This window comes from Odontesthes bonariensis, chromosome 7, assembly GCF_027942865.1.
Source record: "Odontesthes bonariensis isolate fOdoBon6 chromosome 7, fOdoBon6.hap1, whole genome shotgun sequence".
Classification (NCBI taxonomy): Eukaryota; Metazoa; Chordata; class Actinopteri; order Atheriniformes; family Atherinopsidae; genus Odontesthes; species Odontesthes bonariensis.
Window position 1 is genome coordinate 14445683 of NC_134512.1, and position 20941 is coordinate 14466623.

Consider the following 20941-nt stretch of genomic DNA (forward strand, 5'->3'; position numbering starts at 1 on the left):
TTAGGCAATTAAATCACTGCATTAGCTCAAGTTAGCCGATAAAGCATAAGTCTTCAGTCTGATAAAAAGGCTTTCAGAAAAGAAACAAAATCAGGTGCTGATCCCAAAATGACCTTGAGAGGTTTTAAAACACAACCTCCTGTGAGATTTATGAGGATGAATATATTTACAGTATCTTTTTTATCTTTGCTTTATCTCTGATTTGACCAGACCTCAGCTGGTTCAAATATTTATGATGCGGATAGGTGAATGCATCTTACAGTAGATATGTCTTCTGGGATGTTGTTGCCTGAGGGGAAAGGAACCTATGGAATAATGCACACATGCCACACTTTTTACATAGTTGGGATTTCTTTAAGTTCTTAGTCCTCACTTAAAACCCTTACAGAAAAGTCACAAGAGCACCCCAAAACCTTTCAGGAATGTATCTTACTTGGAGACACTTCATTATGGATGATGGTGGCCAAAACAAAGGTAAATAGTTGCCTCTCCAACCAGAGGCCTCCCCCAGCTTTGGTAACAGCCATGAAGCAGACAAGAGAGTGGGATGAAAGTTTCGGTTACCAGGCCTAGAAATTACATTTTGGTGCAAACTCCAGGTTTCATTTGGTTGGACCTCAAAAGAAGCAAAGGGCCAAAGTAAACTCTGACTTGAGAAGTGGTGTCTGGGATGCCTAGGGAAAGGCAACAAACATCACAGTGCCCACAGTTCTCACTGTCTAAGGCTGGCTGACTAATCCTCGATATTCCTCCATGATCTAAACCTGAAGCCCTCTGTAGGAACAGAACACTGTGGCATTGTGTTGCTGCTCTTAAGGAGTGTGTGATTCATCTACTGGCAAAGTTTTTTTTTGTAACCATGTACTATATTATTCTTATCCTCAGTCCTGTAGTTAAATTCATCTTTATGACTGAACTAGTTTTATGTGATTATTTGCATTGAAGATTTTCACTGTTTCGCACCATCCACTCACTGCTGTCAGGCAGGAATCCCTTCCACAGAAAAATCTGAATTTACATGTTGGAGAGGTCTTCTTTATGTTGTGAACAGGGAATTTAAGTATTGGTACTATCTGTTAGACTAGTCTGAATGGAAAAAGGAGTTTGATCACACTCGGTCTTTGTGCATCAGCAGCTCTCTTGTTTTATAATGCAATGGTGCCCTCTACTGGCAGAAATATGGAATATTGTATCTGTATTCAATGTCACTTATTTGTGGGCAATTATTTTTTTATTTCAAACTATAACTTCAACTAATTATGCGAGAACCTAACCTTTAAAAATGTAATTTGTATTATGTAGAAATTCTTCTCATTCTTCTCATTAATATCTGAACTGAAATCATTTTTCTAAAGATGCATAACAGTGAAGCAGAATAGTGTTTAATGCTTTCCCTTCACATTTAAGGTTGTATTACCATGTTTTGAAAAGTAAAACACAAAATATTATCTCTTAAATTACATATTTTTTCATGAAAAATGAAAACATGTAATCTAATCTTATTGTTATTTTCTTTTTCTTCCAGGTCTGCTTTGCTTCAGTGCCAGATCTGCAGTTTGCAATGAGGGTGAAGAGATGAGCTTGCTGCCAGCAGCCCTGTCCTTGCAGTTCCTGCCACTGGATATTTACTGAATACTGTTCCCCAGAAGATGATGTTTCTGTCTCCCAGATAGCATTTCTGAGGACCAGGCCTTCACCGCACAAACTGTGCACCATGGCAGGAGAGACTCAGCAAATACATGCAGTCAATGAGCTGAATGTTGAGTCCAAACAGCAGGATGAGGGGACAGCGCTGGAGCAGCAGAGTGACAAAATCACAAAAGAGTCTTCAGAGCACTTTTCAAGCACAGGCATCGAGGCCAGACTCAGCAGCAGAGTGGCCAGGGCTGAAAAACTAGAGAAAGAAAGGGACTGTCCTCAGCAGCGTGAAGCTGTCATACGGCCACAGCAGACAGGGAAGATTGACTTCAGATCACTACAGAACAGATCAAAATTTGCCACTGACAGGACTTGGTCCAGTGGGAAAGGCAGTCCCCAGTCACCAAGTGGAAAGGGACGCAGCCGAGAAAAGGCAAAGCGGTCAGGAAAGACAGAGCGTGGCAACCCGCAACAGCTGTACAGACTAAGCGTTACAAATCCACGCACCGTTGGTATTGCCTACCCACAGCAGAAGGTTTCGCCACCCAAGAAGTTGGAAACCAGTCGTGGCCCAGTCTTGGGCAGCTACAGATTCCACACTCCCAGTATACCAGAGAGAGAGGTTGAACTACAGCAAGAAGAGCTCAACTATAGCCGCTGCTTTCAGGAGACTGCCCCTAACATTACCTCCCCAAATTATACCTCACAGGCACTGGGTTCCTCAAGTGGAACATCATCCCACACACATCCACCCCTATCACAACAACAGCAGCCGGGATCAATGGAGAGCAACAGTGCACAGCCTGGGGGACAGTTGATTCTGACTGACTTTCAGCTGAGTGGCTCTAATACATGGCAGTCTCCTGAACGGACTTTTAATGGTACTAACTATGGAGTTTCATCACAAAAATCCACTGCTCCTTCAGAAACCAGTAAGGCAAGTTCCTTTGTGCCTGGTTCATTCCAATATGGATATCATTTAATGGAAGAATCAACCTCTGACTCCTTTCCCTGTGAACAGAACCCCCAATCCCAAGACTTCTCAAACACGTCTCTCAGCTCTATTCTTGTTGCCCACAACTCTTTTTCCTTTACAGCTGGAGAAGGGCAAAACATTGTTCAGAACAGCGTTCAGTTCAGTAGTGAGCACCAGCCAGAGGACAGAGGCTCTTATTCCAACCCCCCACATTCACAATTTATTCAAGGGGTGGTGTCATCCATCCAGTGTCCCAGGAATCTGAGTGAGGACTCAGCCAGTAGTGACAGCTCTGGCTCCAGCTCACAGCAGTCAGAACAGGGGAAGACTGCCCTGCCTGAAAGTACAGACACACTGATACAGACAGACAGTCGAGATGCAGCCATCACCTCGGGAAATAAGAGAAACTGTCACCCCAAAGACACAGCTGCCAGCCAAAGAGCACTCATTCAAGGAGGTGTGCATGCAAGAAATATTTCACAAGGTCCAGGCTCCCCAATGCACTTTCCCAACAGAACATTTAACAATCTGCCAGTAAGTAACAATCGCACAGGCTCAATACCTTTTGATAAAAACATCAACAATAAGGTTTTAAATAGGTTATCACACTCATGGGAAGGGCCTGATAAGTCCTATTCATCAGCTGATCAGAACACGATTCAGTTCCCTGATATGAATGAGAAGTTTCAGTTTCAACATCAGACAGCTATTGACCAAAGGTCAAATTCATCTAAAGGTAGCAGAATGCCTTGGCAGCAAATACGGCCAAATACTGTCGTGCCAAACTCAAATGGAATAGAGTTAACAAGACATATAAGCAATCAAAAACTGGCTTATATAGTTTCCCCCTCTGACTGGCAGGATGAGAATAAATTACATAAGCATAACTCCTTAAAAAACCCCAGCTCATTCCAGAACAGCCGAGGTAGTGACGGATTTTCAAACCAAAGGCAGGAAACTGTAAAACATAACAGCAATACAGTCTCGACTTTTAAAGTAGAGATGAGCCATGCACAGGTATGTGAGTCCAAGAATAAGGCTGTATACTTCGAACTCAATCAGTCTTTTCCAGCAGCACCGACAAGAAACTTTTCATATCCACCATTACAGGTCCCACCTATGGGGCTTATGATGGTGTCACCATATGAATCCCCTTTGCCCTCTCCAGTTCATAACCCTGCATCTAGTAGTACCTGCTCCTCCCTCTCCCCAGCATCCACCAGCCCAGTTAACATCAATTCAGAGGACAGTCAGATGTCAAAGTCAGCTCCTCACCCATTCTATCACCAGCCCCAAGGTAAAACTCAGCTACCCTCGGACCACCTGAGCACGCACTCTCACCAGTTTCATTCTGATGCTCCACGACCTCTTCCCTATGCACCCAATAGAACCAAAGATGACATGATGAGCTACCTGCAGAACAGCACACCTCCAAAAACAACTATGGATGGGAGCAAAGGTTACATGGATAGTTTTGGGGTGGAGCATCAACAGCCTCCACCACCATACTCTGCACATCAGCTGTTAACAAGCTCATTAGCCACAGCTAATCTTGATCAGCTAGATGTGCTTCTGACATGCAAACAGTGTGATCAGAATTTCAGCAACTTGGCTTCTTTTTTAGGCCATAAGCAATATTGCGCCCATCACACATTTGCACAAAATGACCTCAAAGACATTTCAAAGATGGAGAACAACAAAAAGTTCCAACCAGAACCAGTTAAATCAGTTCCAGCTGTGTCAAATGTTTCACTATCGAGGTGTCCATCTGATCTTCACCTATCTTTGTTGGGCCTCAACAAAAATGGAGAATTGATATCTGACAGTGAAACAAAAGGAGACAATAAGGATGATCCACTGAAACTCAGTTTGTTTGCAGGACCGGGTAACCTCCCTGTCCCTCTCCCAGAGCTGGAAATGGAAGATGCCAAATTAGACAGCCTAATCACAGAAGCTTTGAATGGATTGGGATATCAGTCAGACAATGCAGAGATAGACAGCAGCTTTATTGATGCATTCGTTGATGATGACCTCACCACCGTCAAAACATCCTCAAACAAACAATGTCTGAAAACAAAAGAATCCCTGGTCTTTGAGAGCAAAAATAAACAAGCAGTCGATGACAGATCTTTCACACAGGGAAAGTGTTTTTATGACTCTGATGTTGAAAGCCAAGAGAAAGTGTCTATGAATTTGGAACAAGATGAGAAAATTAACATTAAAAAGGAAGTCTCTCATAAAAATTCAAGAACTGCCTCAAGGGAAAAGACGTGGGAGCAAGACAGCAAAGTGAAAGAGGCAAGGAAGCTGTGCAAGAGAGAGGAGGAAAACACAAGCACACAAAGGTTTCTCTTATCCAGCAAGTTTTCTGAGCGTTGTGGAGTGAAAAGCTTTCAGGACAGCTCTGCACTTCGAGGATCAGCACCCTCACAGGTCACCACATCTCCTACCACAAGAACTGCACCTAAAGAAAGCAAGAGGAAAAACACTGGAGGGGGCACCTGGAGCAAAGAACTTATTCACAAAATAGTTCAACAGAAAAATAAACTCCACAAGCTTCATGTTAAAGGTACCAAAAACCTCCAGTTTTCGTTGGTGATGGAGAGACTCGCTCCCACTGTGCAGAACCCTGCATTTGGAGAATACGACTACGTCTCAGATTCAGATGATGAATGTGAGCCCGTAAAGATAGCAAGCCAAGGCCGACTGAATCAAAGTAGCCGCTGTAAATACACATACACTAAAGAGTGCAAATGGCGAGCACGGAGCGAGAGGGACCAGGCAGCATGGAGACATGAGTCGAAAGAGTGTTTTGAGGTGAAAAAAAGTGACTTGTCTCCGTCTCCTGAGAAACATGGCTCCCATCAAAAACTCAGGAGGAGAGGAAGCAGGTCATCCACAAGCAGTGACCTCAGCACATCTGTGAGTGTTTCAAGCGATAGCATCAACAGCCCCAAAAGCACTGACCGCACTGACTCAGACAGCGAGAGGAAGACAGAGAAGAAGAAAGAGTCTCCAGAGCAGAAAACCCACGACAGGTCCTCCCCTCAGAAGCTATTTAAAGAGTCCAGTACTCTAGCACTAACATTCACTAAATCTGTCAAAAAGTATAATACAGAAAAAGCCATTCCTTCTGATGACAAAGACATTAAAGATGATCCAAAGAAGTATCAGTCAAATCCAGAAGTTACTGATCGGCTGTCATCCTCACAAAAAGCTAAAGACCAAGTGAAGAACTCTGAAAAAAGAGGAAGCTCTCATAAAAGATCAAGAGAGAAACTTGCATCCCATAAAAAGGAAGTGGGCTCAATTGGCTGCTCAGACGGAAACACCCTAAAGAGAACAGACAATCTGTGCACCAAAGAAGAACCAAAACAGTGCAGCAGCTTAGATAACACGTCACTCCGGTTTGATTCTCTCTCACCTGCCATCACTAATGAAACAGATTTTAAGTCTGACAGAAACACAAAGGGCAAAAGAGGAGAGGGGCCCCAAGCCACACAGCCAGAGCTATCAGCCACCACCAGATTGGAGAAACAGAGTGACAGTGTCTGCATGGTTAAAGAGGCCATTACTTTAGTCAATGACCTAGACACACACAAACCTGCACCTCTTTGCACATCTTTGATGGATGAGGTGTGTGTATCCCCAACAGAAAGCCAAAAAGATGCTCTCCACCTCATGCCGTACCCTCTGGATCAGGAGCAAGGGCTCCTGAAATCCCCACTTTCGTTTGACACCTCATCAATGTTTGGGGATCTCACAGGATTTGACAGTGGTCTTTACGCTGAAATGCCCATTCAGAAAGACGGTTTTCATTCAATTGAGAGCACGGCTGATAAAAAGGAAGAGTTTGTGTCTTCTTTCTCCCCTTTCTTGGAACAAAGAGACTGGAACCTCATAGTTAGCCCTGTGCTACCAGATGAGATATCTCAGTACAAAGGCAACTCAGAAAAATCAAATGAAAAGAAGCCAGATTACGATCATGTTCCTTTGTCTCTGCCAGAAAAAATAATTGACTACAGTGCAAATCTCAACAGCTGTGCATCAGAGGACGAGCTAGAGATAAAAAGAATAGTGAATGAGCTTGAAAACCAGCTGCAGACGACTAAGTTGGAAAGCCCACCGCTACTGGCTCAGGATGTCCCCAAGCAGCTGCAAATGAGCAAATTTTCACCTTTACGTCTGGTGGATGACTCCCTGAGTGAAGGCAGGGGTTTGAACATGAAGTGCTCAGAGCAAATAGATGCATCAGTTTCAAGGATGCCCTCAGAGCCTTTCACTGAACCAGCACTCCCATGGCCTGGTGCATTCCAGTTTGAGCTAATGGGTGAGCATCAGAGCCCTCAGACTCCTATTCACAATGAACCAGTGGCACTGGAGCACCAACAGCTCCTTTCTGGCAAAAAATCAGAGGAGCTAAGTGATGACAAAGAGAGTCCTGTAGTCACAAAAGAAGAGATTTTGGAACAGAGACGATACACAGAAAATCTAATGAAAAGCCTGGAGGTGATTTCAGACTCTATATTCAAAAAAGAACCTATTATATCAGTAAATAAGAAGCCAAATGTCACAAGTCAACAACATGAAGAAACTGAATGTCAAGCTACTGATGCAGCTGAAAGAGAAGATCACTGTGAAAAGGAGGCAATTACTCGAAAGGAGAATATTTCATCACTTCCAAACATCAATGAGCGGAAGGACGAAATTGAATTAATTCTCAATGAGTCACAGGCATCTCTCTTCAAGAAGACTGACCCTTTAGTCAGTGGAAACCTGCCAATTTCATCGCTGCAAAGTGAACCCACTGAGAACAGGGATTACACAGCAGAGGCTAAAGTCGCATCAAAGGAGGATATCACTACAAATAGTCATGTGACGGAGCCTGCTCACTGCTCAGGTGTTGTGACGCACGACCCACATGAGGTTGAGAAGTTCTGCAAGAACAGTAATGCAGAGGATAATGTGCATCAAGTGATTAAAAACCATAGTGATGAAAGAGAATTTTTGTCTACAGATGCCCATGAAGAATCAGAGGCAGTGAAGGGAATCACTCATCAACCTGGAGGTCATTCTTCATCACCAGCGCTAGCTGACTCTACTCGAGATATTGGCGAGAAAATGGCAGATGTGATGAAAGCATCACTGGAACAACAATATGCTAATGACCATGACAATCTTGAAGACATTAGTTTATCACATCACTGTGAATTGACGGTGGACAACATAGTTAAGGAAGTAGCAGTTGAAACATCAAAACAAGACCATTTAATTGTACTTCCCCTGTGTAAAAAGTCCAGCCCCTTAAATACATACAGTGAAACAGTGCAGATGGTTACCACAGACAAGCCCTGCAGTCCAATAGCGATGGAAACCAATACAGAAAGCGGCGGCTCACACTTCCATGACACTCAGTCTACTGAGGGACAAAGCAATCTGTTGGTACTGTCACAGTCCAATGGCATCATTAACAGCGATGCTTGCAATATGACTCCATATAACGATTCATTAAAAACTCAAGCCGGTCTTGTCTTTGAGTCCACACACAAACAAGAAGAGATTCTAAATGTTCAGGACATCAAAGAGCATCTTCCTGTTAATTTCATGGCAAGTCAGCAAAACTCCCCGTGCAGGGAGGAAGCAGAAGAAAGTCACAGCGTCTTTTTAGGCACAACCTCACCAATCAGTCCTCTGTTACCATCTCATCAAAGAGCCATGCAGAAATTTGACACAGAAGAGGATTTGTGCGAGTCCAAACATGAATGCAATAATAAATCTCTTGATCAGGCCACAGTTCAAAATACAGAATCTAACATAATCAAAGATAACAGCCAAAGCATCAAAGAGACTGTGAGCAGTGATGCAATCAACACAACAGCTGAGATGGACTATTCACTGATAAGCACACCTCACTTGGATTTGAGTATTGTGGCGTGTAAAATTACCAGTTCTGAAACCGCCATCTCCTCTCCACTTCCTGTGAGCAGCACAGCAGAACCACCAGAGGTGACAGACAGCCTTGAAAAAAGTAATATAATGTATGATTTAAAGCTCAGCCCTCTCAACTACAACGGAATCTCAGATGAACCTCCACCGCTTAATCAGTATGACTACATACCAATATCACCTGCCAGTAAACCTGAGGATAATCTAGACACAAAGCAGAGATCCAGAGGAGACTGTGACTCGTGCGACTTGAGCGTTAACCCTGCACTGATTTTTAACCAAACTGAGACAGAAACAGCAGTGTCACTGAACTCAGATCCTGCAGCTAAACTACAACCATCAGAAAAACCACTGGTCCTCCAGCAGAGTATGAAATTAACATGTTTTGCACTGGGTTTACCAGCTGAAATCAAAAGGACAGATTCCTCATCTGCTATTGTAAAGGAAAGCTTGGAAGATTACCATGATCCGGTTGAACCTGCAGATCATTTGCATATACATGCTGACCTCCTGAGTAAAACGGAAACTTCAGATTCTCAAGAGACCTCTGTTGAAGACAGCGTTCCTCTCAAAAAAGACTTTTCAGATGGTCCACCCACTCCTCAACCACTCATCATCTGTGAAAACAAGCAAATGCCCCTTCCACCAGACCCATCAGAGAAGCAACCAAAAATAGAGCCTGGCCAGCATTCAACAACCTACCAGACACACAAAGAAACAATGCAAAAAAAGACACAGAGCAATGCTCAACAGGGTAAAGTGCTTTGTGAGATTTGTTTAATGTGTTTCAGAACTGTACCAGGCTTAAAAAGACATAAGGCCATGAAGCATTTGATCAGAGCTGAAAAATACATTGGCACAGCATCAAGCCATCAGGGGACTATGCTTATTTATGAAGCATCGCAAACTACAGAGAAAAAACACAAGGGTGATTCACAGACTTGTTTCACTAAAAAAACAGATGGACTGCCTGAGATAAGTAGCTCTCTCATTTCGAAAACGGCAGAACCTGAGTCAGCCCAGGAGGAAATGACAACTGAGATGAGTGGAGTGGTAGTGGATGACATAGGGCATCAAAACTCTCTGCTGCCAGTAAAGACAAAGAAGAGCAGCAAAGCTAGAAAGAATAAGAACGCTGAGCTAAATCCTGACCCTTTCTCTGATGAGCTTCTGAATATAATAAAAACAGACATACTTCAAGCTATAACTCCTGAATTCAAAAGCGGCACACTTCAAGAGCACTGCAAATCCCGTAATATAAAAAGAAGTGACAGAGCTTTTGGTGGAACAGAGGAATTCCCTCACCATGGTGCTTCAGATTCTGCTTTTGACAATGCAACTACAACAAAAGAAGCAAATGTACTAAATGGAACTGTGGAGCTAAATCACATCACTGACACAGAGGTGATGAAATGTCCAAGCATGGCAAAGATGGCAAATGTGGAAGTGTGTACAGATAAAAATGTGGAAAGCAAATCTGTTGAGAAGGAGAGTCTCAGAGAATGTGATGAATCCGGAACGTCTCTGTGCCCAGTGGAGGAGATGTGTGAACTGAAAGGATCAGAGGACAGCCTTGCTCAAGAGATTCTTAGGAAAGTGTCAGCAGAGATAAAATGTGAGAAAATCAGGAGCCCTTCAGATAATCTGCATTCTCTCTCCTGTCTGAATTCCTCCCCTCTCAGTCCACCTAGCATGAGCAACGATCTGAGAGCCTTACTCGACGATGACACCACATTCTCACAGCTGTTTCCTAGAGATGAGGAGGCAAAAAGAAAAAAATGCCAGAGGGTGTACAGCAAAAGAAACAAAAGACAAAAATTATCGCCTCCCTCAGATGTGACCTCAGACTGCCTTCCACCTGAAACTTTCACGCAAAATAAAGATCACTACACGGAAGCCCAAGGTGAGCAGACATTCACTGACAATCAGACTAACCACTGTGAATATGAGACCATTTCTATTGATGATGCCATCATGTTGAACATGTGCCACAACAGCACTATAAAGAGTGATGGTAAACCATTGCCAGAGGTTAAGCAAAGTGAGCAGGAGGATGTTCATGAGGGCATCAAAGAGCTCAGCAACAACCTCTTGAATCCGCTGGAGAGCGCTGTCAATAAATCTTCAATTGAATGGAGCGGCCCCAGTGAATTCAATGGCTTTAATGCCTGCTCAGCAGTAACCTCTGAATCCAACATTTGTAAACCGGACGTGCCAATCGCGCCCTGCCCTCTACCTCTACCTGCTGCCCCATACACTGTAGAGCCATGTGTCACAGAAGGTGTCCAAACCTTCCACAGCATTGACATCCAAAACATTAACACCACCTTTCAGCTTCCCGAGATTCAGTTCTTTGATTCTGACAAAGATATCTCAGTTGCCCCTCCTCTTGAAACTGCAGATATGGAGAGCAGAGATGATGAAAAGTCAAAGAAAGTCACAGAGCGGAGAGGTAGGAAACGACAAGATGGAGGAATAAAGGTCAAAGATAAGCAGTACAAGTGTAAAGTGTGTTTCACTTGGTTCCTCACCCTGGGAGAGCTGAATTTTCACAAGCTCTCCCACAACCCCTCTCCACCTCCAACCTGTTACATGTGCGTCCAGCGCAAATTCAGCTCCAGGGAGCAACTGAGAGACCACCTAAGGGAGAAACATGCCAAGAACAAGACTGGTATCTGGACCTGTGGAATGTGCCTGAAGGAGATATCGGATGTGTGGATGTACAATGAACACTTAAGAGAGCACGCCACTCAGTTTGCCAGGAGAGGTCAGACTCAAAGCTCCATGTTAAGCATTCCGGGCTGTTTCATGCAAGAAACAGCAGTGAAGAACTTCATCTCCTCAATCATGCAGCACCGACCCATCAAAGCCAACCGAGAGTCCAGCAAACCGACTAAAGAACAGGCAGCAGCTGCAGATAGCACTGTAATAGAGGGCAAAACCTCAGAAGAGGCTGAGTCAAAACTGCACAAAACTAAAACCAGCGGCGGAGCAACTGGGAGGCAGAACACATTAACCCCACTTGAGGTCCTCCACAAAACAGAAACAACTAAAAGTGTGGAGATACATCCCAACTGCAAAGACCCTTCAAGAGACTGCCATCACTGTGGGAAACAGTTTCCCAAACCATTTAAACTCCAAAGACATTTGGTGGTGCACAATCTGGAGAGGATTTTCCTGTGTCACAAATGCCCTGTCTCTTATCAGGAGGCCCAGGACCTCAAAGTGCATCTGAAGAGAGCACACGAGGAGTTGGATGAGCTAGATTCAAAGCACACCACCCTTTACACCTGTGAGCTCTGTGCTGATGTCATGCATGTGATTAAAAAGTCCTTCATCTGCAGCACCTGTAACTACACCTTCTCCAAGAAAGAGCAGTTTGATCGTCACATGGAAAAGCACCTGTCAGGGGGGAACAAAATTTTCAAATTCCGAGGCGTTCTTAGACCTGTCAAAGTATCAGGGTCCAAAGAAAATGAATGTCATTCACCTGCAAGTAAGAAGAGGAGAATTCTCTCTGACAGCCTGCAAGAAAATAGCTCAGACAGCGGCATTGCCAGTGTGAGCTCACTGCACTTAAATCAGAACACTGACACACAGCCTTCAAAACCTTCTGTGTCCACCGCTGACGACTCCACACAGACCATCTCAAATGAATACCACAGTGACACAAACAATACAAATGTGAAGACTGAGGACATAGCTGAGGACTACTCTGAACTACTTGTAGAACTTGAGAAATGTATTCATATGAGCTCATCTGAGTCTGCTACACCCAAGAAAGAGGAAACTGACCTGACTCCCTCACCTAATCTTGATAAGGAAGGCAATGAAAAATCAATTACTGAAGCATGTGGTGTGAAAGAGGAGAGTGAGTCAGTCTGCATAAGAGCAGAGACAACAACATGGGCAGCATCCAAAGACAGTAGTAATGTGGGGGAGGAGCTAGTTGAAGCTAAGGTAGGTGACACTACTGAAACTGAAGGGAAAACAGATTTGCCTCAAGCTAGTGAGAACTCTTTTGTCAGCTCAAGAGAAAATCAAATCCCTTTAAAGACACCTGAGTCTGCAAAGCATGTATTAGCTGTTGATGAGATAAACCAATTGAGGGAAGTTGAGCAGTGGCATCACACATTGTCTGCTAATGACAGTAAACAGCAGGTATTATCTGATGGTGCTGAGCTGGAAAGTAGCAGTCAGATGAAAGATAATGTTACCCCTGCATCACTGATTGACAACACCAATAACAGCACTGCAACTACCAGCACAAAGGCCACAGAATTGTCACTAGTCCTCCACTCAAAGGTTTCCCTGAATGCTTCAGCCTCAAATGAGGACAAGGACTCTATAAAACTACAGAAGAGGAGGAAGGACATGAAATCCTCGCACATTCTGCAGCGGGTTTCCTCTCCAGCCACACAAGAGAACTTTGGTGTTGATTCTAAAGCCAAAAAGAAATTTCGCCCGAACAAGTGTGCAAATCCCTCTCTGCAAAGGAAGCCAGATGGAGCCAACGAGTACCCTGTGCTATCCTCAGTACGTGATGATGTTGTCAGCAACAAAATAGTTTCCAAGTGCAAGACTGCAAACTTGAGTTTGCAGACGAAAAGAAGTTTGCTGGATAGCTGTGCCCAAAAGAAAGCTGAGATTGTTACCCTTCAAAATGGGGATTATAAAGCCAAAAAGGGACCTCTGGTGAGATCCGTGCATTCTCCTGTATCTAAGGTGTCTTCAGTTCCTATGAACAATTCTTTGAATAAACCAAGACCAAAGATGGGGGTTAGGTCAATGGACAGTCACTCCTACCGGACAGCAGAATCGCAGAACCATCTTCTGAGTCAGCTGTTTGGCCAAAAACTCACTAGCTTTAAGATTCCTTTGAGGAAGGACACATCAGAATCTATTAACTGAGGGAGGAGGGGGGGTATAGGGCTTCTGTGAATAAGAGACTGTAAATTTTCACAGTTATAAATGTTTAAGACAGTTTATTTTTGTGAATGAGTTTGCACAGCTCTTTTCTGTGAAATGTTATCTTTAAATACTTACATAGTCACTTTATGTCTCTTTTGTACATGTGTTTTTGATACACAAATGTGAGGGCGAATGGCAGATATGAACTTTGGGTCAAAAAGGAATATGCTAGTTGGGGAAATCATTGAACTTTTAAGAGATTATATATCATTTACCTAAAGGAGAAAGAAATGAATACTTGAAAACATGGTAACATATGTTCATTTAAGAAATGCATGTTCATTTAGCCTTCATCACACGATTCTTTCGGGCTTTCTTACAAAAGGACCAAATGGTGTCATAACTGACTTGGACTATTGTCTGTGCACCTTTCATACATGCTTTCAACATACTCGTTGTGTAACTCTTAAACGTTAGTGTACTGCATTGACATTCACCATTATTGGCTTTTTGTATAAACATTACCTGGTGCTACATTATGTTTAATTGTAATGTGAATGCTAATGTCCTCAGAAGGGAACATGAGGTCTGTAGTAGTTGCAGTACATACATTGAACCGTTTTTACTGGTTCTCTGTTCTTTATTGAATATACTGTGTAAACCATCCAAGTCCATCATATGTAGGCTGATAAAACTCATGATTAGGAAAGCTTCCGTTGTATAAACTCAGGTGCACACAAGGACATCACAGTCCCAATACCTGTATTTGGAGTTCTTCCCATGCACTGATAATACCACACACAAATTACAAACTCATTCATCTGTGTCTGTAACTCCAAATGTTTAATTATGAATGATATTTACAAGGACAACAAAGGTGCTTTAACTTGTTTATACTGTATGTACCTTATATTGTATTATATTGTAGGTAGATTATTGTTTTGGTGTAATGCTTCATGTCAAAGTTTTATTTTAATAATGTGCAAAATGAATCAGATTGAAAAGAAAGGGAAATGCAGTGCCTCTTGCGAGTTGTAAAGTGGTTCACTAAGTGCCTGTTTTACAGTTGGTCATTAAAGATCTGTATTGGTCTCTCCTTGCTCTTTTCTTCTTTTCTTCATGGAAACTTTTGCAAATGTTCCTGCTTCCCTGCGGATTGCATCTGTCACCATATGCATCAAATGGGGGAAGCAGTGCTTGTGTCTGGAGGCAAAAAACAGGTACACTCACAACAAAGTCTGACTTTCTTTTTTTTCCCCCTCAGAAGAGCACTTCAGTGAGCTCAGTCATCATCTGAAAGATGAGCATAAATGTACCTTTACTACAGGGAAACGTTTAACAGAAGATAGATACATTTATCCAACCATATGTCTGTCTCCACGAGTGCCGTTCAGCAGGCCGCCATGGAGCCCTCACTTGTGTCATGCTTCTGTCATGTTGCTCTCTCACCACGTGTGAAATGGCTTCTATTCCTACATAAACATTTTTAATCATCACATAGGAATAAAAAGCCATATCACACTATGGCATGCATGTGGAAACACACAGAGAATACAAAGAGGTGTTGTGTTCTCACATCTTCCTCCGAAAAAAACGTGAGACCTGAGAGAAGGAGCAGAAAGGAGAGACGAGGAAACACAGACAAGTTATTTTCTTTGATAAGGACTAAAGCACAAGCATTCGGCTCTGGATAAAAATATAAAAGGGGAGACTTTATGTGGACTGACTGACTTTACTACAAGACATTTGCAGTAATACAATCATCAACAGATTTTTGCATATGAAAGTATGGTAACTATTTATATAAATTTTGGCTTTCATTCATGTCATGAACAACCTGCTGTTTTCTGTAAACATAGCCATCAGTCTGCGTGTTGATTCAGAGAGAGTGTGGAGGGAACACAGCCACAGTGTTGTTTAAATAACTCCTCTAATTAATTTAGAGGGAATTCTAGTTTGGCAGCATCCACAAGCTTCATATTTTTGGACTCAGTGACAACAACAGAAAATAAGGGAAGCCCAACTGTTGGGAAATGACAGGGTTCACACTGTAACAAATTCTCAGGATAGAAATGAAATTCTGAATGGCATGTTGGCAGGTACGTTACATCTTGACCTTTGTTACAGTTTTAGGAAAAGTCAGCAAAGAATTTAATATCACACCGTGTTTCCTTGTAGCAGACAGCTGTCAGCAAACCTTTTTGCTAAGATTAAAAAGAAAATGAATCTTATAGAAGTTACCTCATTTAAAACAATTGTTACAATCCTCGAATCAAACTAGTTGCAACTCAGAGAAACATTAGATGCAGGCTTTATTGACAGGAGTTGTCTCATGGTCCAGCTGTAAGATTTTTTTCTTGATTTTAATATTGATAAAAGAAGCCCACTGGTAAGATGCAGTCAGTGATCAAGATTTATGTAGTTGGTTGCCAGGGGAAAGTTTTCAGTCCTTAAAGCAATGCTATTATATCAGTTTTTGATTAAATTTATTTATAAATTTATCACACATGCATGTGAATCAAAAAACGTAACTATAATCTAGTCATGTATTTCACGTACATATAATCATAATTACACAAGAAATAGTTTATTGTTTTCAGCTTTAATGATGCATTTCCTTTTCAAGTGAGACTTTTTTTTACATCTATTATCAGAATAATCTGTAATCAGAGTAGTTGTAATCTGCCTTTCCAATGACAATACTGTACTGGCACCAGTCTCCTGTCATATCTACCTGCATGCATCAAACTAAGTGGACAAGCTTTGAATGGTGATGTTGCAAATGATTTACAGAGCATTTGCTGAATATTTAGAAATAGAGTACCTTAATAACCAGTTTACATCAGCTGACATGTTATCTGAGTGGTTAACAAAAGGATACAACTTTTAGTTGATTTGTGGAATACCTTTTTCTTCTTTCAAACCAATTTTACTACTCTCAAACCAAAAAGAAAAGGTTAGAATAGACAGTCATCTGTTGGATGTGTGTACGTATGCTGCTGCTATTAATGGATGCCAATGATGTAGTGGCGGTTGTATCAATGTAAATAAAGAAAGACCTTAAAATGCTTTAACTAAAGAAATTAGTCATTTGAATATACAGAAACACAAAAATAATCTCATCTTTTAATATGTACTTTCTAATTAAGGGGGAGTTCAATAAAGTTTAAAAGACTACACCTTGTTTCCAACAAATATAAAACTACATTTTAAGTTTGATAGAATTTGCAGGGCTCATTCTCCATTCAAACTGGGATTAAATTAAATACCTTACAACTATGTTTGAAGTCAAGGGTACATTCCTGAGTATGGTCCCTGAAGGCTACATGATTGATGACTTCAGTGACGTTAGAGCCATCAAGACATGAAAGTGAAATGCTTGTAATTAACGTGTCAAACTGCGCAATTAATATAAAAAGTGGAAAACAGTGACCTGTGCTTGTTTGCCTTATTAGATCTTTCCACCCCCTCATATGTGCATATTGGTTTCATGTTGTTTCACTTACTTAAAGGAAAAAAACATTTATATATACAGTATTTAATCTCTAAATGCACCTGGATTTTATCTGAAGCTTGTGCTGTGCTGTGCTTGATCTGTGCACTAGTGAATTCCCTCCAATTCTGCCAACAAGGAGTTGTGGTTAATTAAGACAGAATTAAAGTAGATACCTCAGTGTATTTTGTCAAAGTTTAGCCCAGAATGTGTCACACAGAGTGAGTAGGAGCCCCCCCGCACCCAACTGTCAGGCATCTTTTTATCATCTGATCTATGAAGAAATTCTCCAGAGGCACAGTTATCCAGGAGCATGACAGGAACGCTTTGCACTTTGAAGTAGAGTGACATTATCAGTAAGTAAGGTCTTGAAATAGCATCTCTTCTCTCTCCATCTCACTCCATTTCTGAATCTCCCTCCCTGCCTCATCTGATCTCCGTCGTTCCTTCCTCCATTTATTTTCTTCAGCCGCCACATTCATTTTCCTGCTCTTCCCTCTTCCTCGCTTTCTTCTCTCCTCACCATCAATTCCATTTCAGCATCTCACCTTCTCTTCCTATTTTTGCCTCTGCTTCTGCCTATTTTCCTCTTCCATTCTTTATCTCGCTCATTCACCTGCTTTCCCCACATTCCCCTCCTTTTGCACATACCCCCCCATTGCTCCCCCCTGCACCTTCCTCTTTCTCAATCCCTCCATTTCCATCTCCTCACTTTCTATCCTCCGGTGTCGCCTTTGCTCCCACCTCCCTCGCTCTGGCGCGTGCTGCCGGCTGCCTCTCAGGGAGGTCATGAGATCAGGGGCAGATAGAGATGGGCTACTGGTCAGCGATAATGACACACAGGCTGAGGGGCCACTCGGGTTGCCTCTCCTGGGAATGTTGGGTTTCAGCCATCACAGTCAGATAAATAGATGGGTGAAACGAGGGGGGTATTTGTTGCAAAAAGAGAATAATGATTGAGCATCCCTCTCAATACATGCAAGTGTGAGATTGTGATGATTTTCCAGTAGCATTATATCTATCAAAAGCATATTTGATATATCATTTGATTAGTTTTATGTAATTCATTATTTGTCTTGTATTACAGGTATTTCCTAAATGTATGTTTAAATATGCAAGTGATAAATTATCTAATCAAATATATCATGACTGCACTTTAATGGATGTTTTTGGATGTTTTTTTCTCCACTGTTGTCTGAAAGAAGACATGATTTGAAAGCAAAATAGTCCATAATCTCAAAATCTCACAAGTACACGATAAAAAAGAAAAAAAATCAATGTTTTTGCCTGTAGAGTCTCTTCTTAAAATCTTCAAATGGGAGTGAAAAAACTTTGCAGTTACTCCCACAAGACTGAAACCTGAAATATTAGTCAAAGGATCATGGGTGGTAGTAACATCAAAATGAATTACTTAGCAAATCAACATTTAGAAAATGTATCACTGTGGGAAAATGGTAATAGGGGACGACATTAAACATTAAAGTTATGCTAAGCACGCTTTGTATTACCAAATTAATGGCCTCTCACCAGGAAGTTGTGGTCCCTTACTGCTGGTGGAGCCTTATCAGCTCACCCATTTGTCATTCCAGTCAGCACCAGAGAGGGAACAGGCTGTACACAATCGCTAAAAGTACCTGTTTGATGTTCCAGGTTTACAGAAATAAATGGGGTCGCTCTGCAGGGGCTATGCAAACAAATGAAAGCCTGTGTGCCTGCAGTGAGTGCAACACCCAGCAGCAGGTGTGTCCAGAGCTGCTGGCCGGACAGGAGACACACAGCTCAAGTTTTTCTTGTGTAAAAAATTGTTTCGAGACAGGCTAAAGAAAAAAAATCAGCTTAAAATCATTGGTAGGTAAGACTAAATTTCTGTTATTGTGCATAGACCAACCAGACAGATAATGACCCTGTTGGCCAGCAGGGATTCTCCCCCCCCCCCCCCCCCATTACTTCTCAACTCCAGTCTTCATCCCCTCCCCTCCTACACCTCCACAATGTGCTCCCTCAGCTTCTCCTCCCGCTGTCTCTGTGGTTATCACAGAGAATCTGAAGGATCTAGCCTGACATTTTATGTGGCACAAAATTGGATTTCCACTGTGATTCTCTCCTCGAGGCCCTCGTGGAGTGTAATCCACGCTGTGACTAATTGAGTGACATGCCAACAGCCTGAGTGTGGAAATAGATAGTTGCTGGTGAAATGTGAAAAGTGACCTGTTATTTTCTTCTCTGATGGCCGTTGGGTTCATCAGACAGAGAAAGGAAATCCTGCAAGCTGTGCGGGATTCTCCAACACAAAGACAAATGTTATCCTTTGTCAATGTCAGATCTTGTTGTTGCATATTGAATGTGACCCTGCACACATTGTTGTCTGGCTGCCTGTGCCATTCATAACTAATCTCAGCAAGGGAAAAATCAATTTACCTTTTGTAATAAACAACCTACACAACAGACTTAATTTGTGTGAAGGGGTACAGGTTTTGACTATAATGTTATTCTTTGTACAAGCAAACCTGTGCTCTAAAGTGGAAAACAGAGGTGTCAGTAACAGATGTTATAGGATGACTCACCACAGCGATGTCACCTGTCTGACCACCAGCATCCCAGAAGGCATTGCTATAACCTGGCAAATCCCTCACGCAGACACAAGATGTTCTCTCTAACAATGATGCAAGAGAAAAAAAAAGCTGTTTTTTTACCACATTGATGTTTTATCTTCAAAATCCCTATACTCTAATCGCTCGGACATTCGCTGCGCTCCAGGGACCCTGCCTGATTTGAATTAAAATGACTGAAAATGTTTTCTTCCCTAAAAGACTATATACATCAGTTTCCCTCTTCATTACAAACTTTCTACTAATGTGTGTTTGTGCTCCCTTTTATGGTGAGCACGCTCTTACCATCCACACGCCCACCTAAGTATACACACCCAGGCAAATCCACACAGAGACTGAGTTGTAGAAGTGTAAACTGAACACACACATTCCTGAGGTCTGCTGTGACACATTGTGAAAACATGATAATACTTTGAACAGATGAGTCGTTGGTGGCAGTTGAAAGCGTAACGACAGGCAGCACGCAACAAAAGACACTGATGAGTGAACTCACGAATGGGTGATAATGTGACATACGTACCTGCAGAATTTCAGTCACCAGGCTCTCCTTGCTTCTCCCCTCAGTTCGACTCTGTCCTCTTTGTAGATTTTTCTGTGCCTGCCGGTGTGATTCTGGAGGAGGGAGTCTTCACCCTGTCGAGTCGGAGATCGGGGCTCAGCTGCAGAGACTGACATCATCCCTTTCAGAGAGGAGGTTTTCCCCTCCCGCTATCTGCACTCTCTGTGTGTGTGTGTTTCACTCTACCTATCCCTCCCTCACTCAGCCTCATACTCCGTACAGTACTATACTCCTCCTATCTCTCCCTCGCCTTCTCCTCTTTCTTTATCTCTTTTTTACTTCCAAATATTGCTGCTATTTTTCAAAGCCATCACATGTGAGTGACACTGACACTGGCTCTATACACAGTAACAAGTGCTGTACTATTAACATCAGCATGGACTTGTATTGTATTCTACCCCTCATAATCAATCATGTGAATCTCCCTCTACTGAGGAAACTTAGGCACCAGGAGTTTTACATTTTGTTGCCTCCAGATCTTCTACATTTAGATTCCCCTCTTCCTCTTTCCCCTGCATCTTCTTTCCATTTCTCTAAAAGATCAAGGGGCACACAAAGCCTAATGGGCAGCCTGCTTGCACCTATCCAATTCTTTTACATCAGCAGGAATGAAAAAGGAAAGGGGTAAAGCACAGGGAGCCCTTTTTAAGTGCATTGAGATGGATGCCTGCTGTGGTGCCTGCAATGGTGGAGATTGGTGTTGCTGTCCATGGTGCTGATTGCAGTTGAAGGAGACATCACCGAGGACAGCAATGACCCTGCAGACCCACAGAAAATAGCCTTCAACAGAGCAGGCAGGGGGAAAAAAC

The 20941-nt window shown here is 42.5% G+C and overlaps 1 protein-coding gene across 1 annotated transcript in view; it reads left to right on the top strand.

Moving 5' to 3' along the window:
* znf469 (zinc finger protein 469) overlaps positions 1–14556 on the top strand; it is a 54839-nt gene extending 40283 nt beyond the window's left edge. Inside the window, exon 2 of the mRNA XM_075469572.1 lies at positions 1526–14556. Within this exon, the coding sequence (XP_075325687.1) occupies positions 1715–13471 (11757 nt within the window). The 5' untranslated portion in view covers positions 1526–1714 and the 3' untranslated portion in view covers positions 13472–14556. The remainder of the gene's footprint in view (positions 1–1525) is intronic.
* The last annotated feature ends 6385 nt before the right edge of the window (positions 14557–20941 follow it).